General features: G+C 43.9%; 1 protein-coding gene across 1 annotated transcript in view; it reads right to left on the bottom strand.

The window, feature by feature from the left end:
• Positions 1-6,332: 6,332 nt before the first annotated feature.
• Positions 6,333-8,286, bottom strand: part of AKAP8 (A kinase (PRKA) anchor protein 8) — an 18,427-nt gene continuing 16,473 nt past the window's right edge. Inside the window, exon 14 of the mRNA XM_010833983.1 lies at positions 6,333-7,988. Coding sequence (XP_010832285.1) covers positions 7,551-7,988 — 438 coding nt within the window. The 3' untranslated portion in view covers positions 6,333-7,550. The remainder of the gene's footprint in view (positions 7,989-8,286) is intronic.

The raw sequence follows: 8,286 nt of genomic DNA, 5'->3' as shown, positions 1-8,286 counted from the left end.
TGCAAGGAGATCCAACCAGTCCATTCTGAAGGAGATCAGCCCTGGGATTTCTTTGGAAGGAATGATGCTAAAGCTGAAACTCCAGTACTTTGGCCACCTCATGCGAAGAGTTGACTCATTGGAAAAGACTCTGATGCTGTGAGGGATTGGGGGCAGGAGGAGAAGGGGACGACAGAGGATGAGATGGCTGGATGGCATCACTGACTTGATGGACGTGAGTCTGAGTGAACTCCGGGAGTTGGTGATGGACAGGGAGGCCTGGTGTGCTGCAATTCATGGGGTCACAAAGAGTCGGACACGACTGAGCGACTGAACTGGACTGAACTGAAGTGACTTCACATGCAGAATAACCAAAACAATCTTGAAAAAGGGGAAGAACATTGAAAGATTCACATTTCCTAATTCCAAATCTTACTATAAATCTACTTAATGGTATTGGCATGAGGATAGATATAAAGAGCAAAAAAATACAGAGTACAGAAATCAATCCATGAAGCTATGGTCAACTTGTTTTTGACAACTGTGTCCAAGATCATTCAATGGAGAAAGATGAATGATCTCTCTCAACAAATGGTGCTGAGAAAACTGGATATCACATGGAATAGAATTTTTGTATATGGTAGGACTACCTCCTTGAGAAGGCAATGGCGACCCACTCCAGTACTCTTGCCTGGAAAATCTCATGGACAGAGGAGCCTGGTAGGCTACAGTCCATGGGGTCGCTAGGAGTCAGACACGACTGAGCAACTTCACTTTGATGCATTGGAGAAGGAAATGGCAACCCACTCCAGTGTTCTTGCCTGGAGAATCCCAGGGATGGGGGAGCCTGGTGGGCTGCCATCTATGGGGTCGCACAGAGTCAGATATGACTGAAGCAACTTATCGGCAGCATCAGCAAGACCACCTCCTACCATATACAAAAATTAACTCAAAATAGATCATAGACTTAAATGTAAGGGCTAAAACCATAAAACTCTTAGAAGAAAACATAGGGGTAAATCTTCACAGCCTTGGAATTGGCAATGATTTACCTATCACACCCAAAGTACAAGCAACAGAGAAAAAAAGATAAATTGGACTGGACCAAAAACCCATGGAAGGGAGCCCAACATCATTTGTCATTAGGAAAATGTAGGTCAAAACCACAGTAAAAGAGTTCCCTGGCAATCCAGTGGTTAGGACACCATGCTTTCACTGCCATGGGCCCAGGTTCAATCCCTGGTCAGGGAACTAAGATCCCATATGCCATACAGTGTCATCAAAAAAAAAAAAAACTCACAGTGAGACACATACCACTTCAAAAGTTATGGTTTTTCCAGTGGTCATGTATGGTTGTAAGAGCTGGACTATAAAGAAAGCTGAGCGCTGAAGAATTGATGCTTTTGAACTGTGTTGGAGAAGACTCTTGAGAGTCCCTTGGACTGCAAGGAGATCCAACCAGTCAATCCTAAAGGAAATCAGCCCTGAATATTCATTGGAGGGACTGATGCTGAAGCTGAAGCTCCAATCAATACTTTGGCCACCTGATGCAAAGAACTGACTCATTTGAAAAGACCCTGATTCTGGGAAAGATTGAAGGTGGGAGGAGAAGGACGGCAGAGGATGAGATGTTTGGATGGTATCACTGACTCAATGGACGTGAATTTGTGTAAACTCCGGGAGTTGGTGATGGACAGGGAAGCCTGGCATACTGCAGTCCATGGGGTCACAAAGAGTCAGACATGACTGAGTGACTGAACTGAACTGAAGGATGTAGAGAAAGTGGAACCCTTGCAAATTGCTGATTGGAATGGAAAATGGTACAGCTGCTATGAAAAAATTTGGTGCGTCCTCAAAATTTTAAACATAAGAATTACCATATGATATAGTAATTTCTGTGCTAGGTATATACCCTGCAAAATTGAAAATAGGTACTCAGAGACTTCCCTGGTGGTCCAGTGGTTAAGAATCAGCCTTCCAATGCGGGGACTCAGGTTCCATCCCTGGAGGTGAACTAAGATCCCACATGTGCACATCACAGCTAGAGAGAAACCCATGTGCCTCAACTGCTGAGCCTGCGTGCTCTAGATCCTGTGCTCCACAACTCAAGAAGCCCCCGATTTCCCCAACAAAGACCCCGCAAAGCCCCCTCCCTCAAAAAAGGTACTCAATGGATTTCCCTGGCAGTCCAGTCGTTAAGACTGCATGCTTCCAATGCAGGGGGCATGGGTTTAACCCCTCATTAGGTAACTAAGATCCCACATGACACGTGGTGTACATACTCAGTCTCTCAGTCGTGTCCAGCTCTTTGCAAGCCCAAGCTTCTCTGTCCATGTAATTTGCCAGGCAAGAATACTGGAGTGGGCCGCCGTTTCCTCCTCCAGGGATCTTCCGGACCCAGGGATTGAACTTGCGTGTCCTGCATTGTCAGGCGGATTCTGGCCACCTGGGGAGCCAGCTGAATAAATGAATACTTCATCCCCTTATATGACTGAATATCTCATCATATATATATACTACAACTGGATAAATAAATGTGGTGTGTCCTTACAATGGGATATTCAGCCATATAAAGGAATGAACTACTGATACAGGCTGCAACATGGAGGAACCTCAAAAACATGAATGCTTACTTAAGAAGCCGACCAGAATTGATAAATGAAGACAGGAAGCAGATGAGTGGTTGTCAGGAGACTAGGGAGGAGGAGTGGGGAGAAACTACTGGTGGATCAGGAGTATCCTTGAAGGGTGAGAGAAATGTCTTGGAACCAGTTATAAGAGATGGTTGCACAACTTTGTGAGTGTGCTAAATACCACTGCACCATCAGCTTTAAAGTGGTTAACAGCCCATTTTGTCACATGAATTTTACCTCTTGGGGGGGAAAAAACTTAGAAACCACTTTTTTTTTCAACAGTGCCAAGTATTTATTATACAATTTTAAAAAATATTTATTTGGCTGCACTGGGTCTTAGTTGTGGCAGGCAGGATCTTCACTGCAGCATGTAAACACATATAATAGTTCAGGCATGTGGGATCTAGTTCCCTGACTAGGGAACGAACCCTGGCCCTCTACACTGGGAGTGCAGAGTCTTATCCACTGGACCACAAGGCAGGTCCCCTTATGTCACTTAATTTTGATACCAGCCCTGTGAGAATGGACAGATTCCTCCCTACCCCACCACATTATGTTATCCTCCAAGCTGAATTCCAGTTTCTTTCGAATACATATAAAGTATACACTCGACGAGATGGCGTTTTGAGAGGAAGTATATAGACTCTTAAGTCTGATTATAGAAAACCAACTAAACCTCATAGGCCTCAGGGTCCTGGTACAAGATGAAGGAAGTGGCCCAGTTCTAAAAGTCTCTTCTACTTTGTTCTAAAATTCTACTCGAACTCTGTGGTGCCTGTCTAATCACTCCTGGCCTCCTTTTTGGTGAGCCAGGATCACTTTCAGCAGTAGACATGATTTCTTTATGGTCCAAAATCTAAGAGAAGATTTACAAATACTGATTATGTACTCTTGAATGAGCACTTTGGTTATTACATTGTATTTTTTCCTCTTTAGCAACTGTAGTAACTTCATAAAAACCCAATTGGATCACACAGACCCACAGTATTACCTAAAGCTGAAACTATTAATAGGTTGACATTCGTAAGATTATTTTTTTGCTGCCAGCCGTCTACGGGGTCGCACGGAGTCGGACACGACTGAAGCGACGCAGCAGCAGCAGCAGCAGAGAATACATTCTCTAAACTTGTTTTTTGTTGTTGTTGTTGTTTTTAGTTGCAGCATGCAAACTGTTAGTTTGTGGCATATGGAATCTAGTTCCCTGCCTGACCAGGGATCGAACCTGGGCCTCCTGCACTTGGGAGCTTGGAGTCTTAGCCACTCGACCACCAGGGAAGTCCCAAACAGACCTGTGTATTGATCTCAGTATTTCAGATTCCCACATCTTTTTTTTTTTTGGCTGCATTGGGTCTTAGTTGTGGGTAGTGGGATCTTCGTTGTGGCACAGATTCTCTAGCTGTGGCTTGTGCGCCTGTGGCTCGTGGGCCCCGAAGCACTCAGGCTTAATTGCTCCATGGCATGTGGGATCTTAGTTTCCCCACTACGGATTGAACCCGTGTCCCATGCATGGAAGGTGGATTTTTTTTTAACTAACTTTTAAAATTTTTGGCTGTGCTGGGTCCTCGTTGCTGCACGGACTTTTATCTAGCTGTGACGTGTGGGCTTCTCACTGTGGTGGCTTCTCCTGTTGTGGAGCACAGGCTCTAGGGTCTGCGGGCTTCAGTTAGCTGTGGCTCCCGGGCTCTAGAGCACAGGCTCAATAGATGTGTCACAGAAGCTTAGCTGCTCTGAGGCACTGGGATCTTCCTGGACCAGGGATGGTAGGCAGATTCCTTACCACTGAGCCACCAGGGATGTCACAGTATTCCCACATCTTTAATGTGGGGCCTTAGAAGTTACTTAACTTCCCTCTCAGGTTTCTCCCCTACAGATAAGATATAACTGATAAATATTCGTTTCCAATGAGTGAGCCTGCAACTTATTCCTGTCATCTCAGGCATATTAAGACATCCTTTTGTGCAACCAAGTAATGACTCCCCACCTTGGGGAATGAGGGCCTCATTTAAACCTAAATTTAGGAATAAAATGAACCATGTCATTTCATACTGGGGGTAGGTGGTAAGGGTGGTGGTAAAAAGAACTTAATAGAAATTCAGATTCAATGGCAGGCCTTGTATTAATTTTACAAGAAAAACAAGGGAATTCCCTGGCAGTTCAGAGGTTAGGACGCCATGCTTTGACTGCTCAGGGCACCGGTGACTGCGGAACCAAGATTCCCCAAGTCGCATGGCATGGCCAAAAAAACCTAGTTACATAGTTTTGTTATTCTCTCTCAGACACTTTTGCCTCAAGAAAACAAGCTTCAACGGGCATGCATAACCTGTGACTAAGCCACGTATATGCAGTATTAGTCAGCAAATGTGGAAAACTCAGCAGTGGCCACAGGACTGGAAGAGGTCAGTTTTCATTCCAACCTTAAAGGGCAGTGCCAAAGAATGTTCAGACTACTGTACAATTGTGCTCATTTCACATGCCAGTAAGGTTATGCTCAAAATCCTTCAAGCTAGGCCTCAGCAGTCCGTTCGAGCTTCTGGAACCGAGAACTTCCAGATATACAAGCTGGATTCAGAAAAGGCCTAGGAATCAGAGATCAAATTGCCAACATTTGTTGGATCATAGAGAAAGCAAGGGAATTTCAGAAAAACATCTACTCTGCTTCGTGAACAACACTAAAGCCTTTGTGGATCACAGCAAACTGTGGAAAATTCCTAGAGATGGGAATGCCAGATCACCTTACCTGTCTCCTAAGAAAACTGTATGCAGGTCAAGAAACGACAGAACTGGACATAACAACTGACTGGTTCCAAATTGGGAAAGGAGTATGACAAGGCTGTGTAATGTCACCCTGCTTATTTAAGTTATATGCAGTGTACATCATGGGAAATGCCAGGCTCAAGCTGGAATCAAGATTGCCAGGAGAAATATCAGCAACCTCAGATATGCAGATGATACCACTCTAATGGCACAAAGTGAAGAGGAACTAGTCTCTTGATAAGGGTGAAAGAGAGTGAAAAAGCTGGCTTAAAACTCAATGTTCAAAAAATGAATATCATGGCATCTAGTCCCATCAGTTCAAGGCAAATAAGATGGGGAAAAAATGTAAACAGTGACAAGTTTTATTTTCTCGGGCTCCAAAATCACTGTGGACAGTGACAGCAGCCATGAAATTAAAAGGCGCTTGCTCCATGGAAGGAAATCTATGACAAACCTAGTGTATTAAAAAGTAGAGACATCACTTTGCCAACAAAGGTCCATACAGTCAAAGCTATGGGTTTTCCAGTAGTCTTATACAGATGTGAGTTAGACTATAAACAAGGCTGAACACCGAAGAATTGATTCTTTCAAACTGTGGTGTTGGAGAAGACTCTTGAGTCCCTTGGACAGCAAGATCAAACCAGTCAATCCTAAAGGAAGTCAACCCTGAAAGTTCCTTGGAAGGACTGATGCTGAAGCTCCAATACTTTGGCCATCTGATTCGAAGAGCTGACTCATTGGAAAAGACCCTGATCCTGAAAGATTGAAGTAGGGGCTGGAAGAGAATGAGATGGTTAGATAACATTGTTGATTCAATGGACATGAATCTGAGCAAACTCTGGGAGATTGACAGGGGAGCCTGGCATGCTGGAGTCCATAGGGTTGCAAAGTCAGATGCAACTTAGTGACTGAACAAAACAAATGCAGTATTAAGGAATGATTAGTAGAAAAGATTCAGAGGCACCGTTTCTTGCTTACTAAGCAATTTATTTGTTTTTAGTTCTACCATTTGACTTTTTCATAAATACCCATCTCACGTCTCCAATAAGGCTCCTTGAGAGCAGTGCACACACCTAAGTTTTGTCATGAATCAGTTACCACCTGTTGTATACCAGGTGCTCTCTTTTCTATCACCTCTTTTCTAATAACGTCCCGCTGGCCAGTGCCTTCCTAAGTGTGACAGCTCAAAGGCTTACAGGAAAACAGACCCAGCAGTACCATTTCAAAAGGGCGGTTATCTTCCAGTTCTTTTGATTATATGAAAGTGTAACTGTTGCTTACTAACCTTCAACACATGCTAGCTTTTCTTTCTTACAGATTCAGAAACTTCCAAAGGAATATTTATCTAAAATAAAATGTTTATTCACTTTCCACAGATAGGTATCTCTATGGCAATTTATATTGATTTTCCATTCACAAGACATCAAATTTTCTTTTTAAATATATTTAAGTAAAAGTAACTCAATTTAAAGAAAAACAAGAAACCCTGAAGTAATGCAGAGGTGGGTCACAAATGAGGTAAAACATTGCAAAGGTGATTCACCAAGGACTAAAAGTTGGGAAACAATGCCCCAGGCAAAATATCCTCATTCTTGAGGGTAAGTAGGTGTGCTTCCAGTGGTTCACGTGTAAGATTCTTCAGGCCTTTGAGAATTCACTGATGTGACAGAATCAAATCACATGTTACCAAGATTCTGCTGCCTCTTGTGAAGGAGGACCACACACCACACAGTGCACCACAAAAGCAGAGATCAAAAACCGAAGCCAAAGTAAATTCTTGAAACTTTAACAAAAACAGTAAAAGCTTTATAAAGCAAGATACATCCTAGTATTGAACTGCTCCCAGACCAAAAAATAAAAAGGGGTGCATTCAGCCAGTGGCTGTATTTAACAAGCAAAGTATCAGCAAGGTCTAATTATCCAACTTTTATTATTCCAACTATCATGTAAAGAGAGATGTCACAGCCACTTGGGGGAATGTACAACTTTTACAGCCTTCACGCCAAGGCAGAAAGCCACACGACTCTTTGAGACAAGCCTGTGAGGTACACTTTTCTGAAGGAAATGGCTGTGTCTCTTTGCCAAAATAATATTCCAGTATCACATACCCTAGTACTACTTACAAACCAAAGGAGAGAGAATAATGCATTATATAACATATCCCTTGAAACAGGGAAAGAAGGATCATTCTGTGGGAACAGCATCTTTGGACTCTGCATCAGTCTGTTCCACTGTGGCTTCTGCAGCAGCTGTGGCTGTCACGGTGCTTTCTGACTCTGCTGCCATGGCCTCCACTTCGACTCCAGCCTCCGCAGCTTCACCTGCAGCTTCTCCGTCAGTGCTGCCCTTCCCGGGCGCCACTCTGCAGGGAGTCTCTGCTTCGGGGTAGGGACTACTGGTGGCTTCGGCCGTGTCTGTGGGGCCGTCCCGTTCGGCCGGCATCTCCCCACTTTCTGGAGCAGGAGCGTCCTCACCATCCACTGCCCTCACTGCTGCCGTAACCACCTCAGCCAAGACCTGGGCCGCCACCTCCTCAGGGGTCTCCTCCTTATCCTCACTTCCTAAAGGCTCATCTCCTTCTATTTCTGCATCACCAGCTTCACTGGTGAAAGGGTCTTCACCCTGGCCAAGAAGAGGAAACCCAGGTTAGTGCGGTCTAAACAACTGTCCAAACGAGAGACTGAGGCTCAGGCTGCTGGAAGTTCATGTTTTCATGATGGGCAGAGTCAATAAGAGAAACATTTTAAATCACATCAAGTGAGTCCATCCTACACATGCTCAGAAAAAAACATCTCAGAAAAGCTTCATGAGCACTATTTTGCACTTGTTATTCAAGCATACAATGATGAGGAAAGGTTTAAAAAGTCATAGATATTCTTAACCCAATTAAAAAAAAAAAAAAAAAGGGGGGGGGAAAAAA

Source organism: Bison bison, unplaced genomic scaffold (genome assembly GCF_000754665.1).
Source record: "Bison bison bison isolate TAMUID 2011002044 unplaced genomic scaffold, Bison_UMD1.0 scf7180017863978, whole genome shotgun sequence".
Classification (NCBI taxonomy): Eukaryota; Metazoa; Chordata; class Mammalia; order Artiodactyla; family Bovidae; genus Bison; species Bison bison.
The sequence above is the reverse complement of the archived record's forward strand: the minus strand, read 5'-3'. Positions and strand labels throughout refer to the sequence as shown.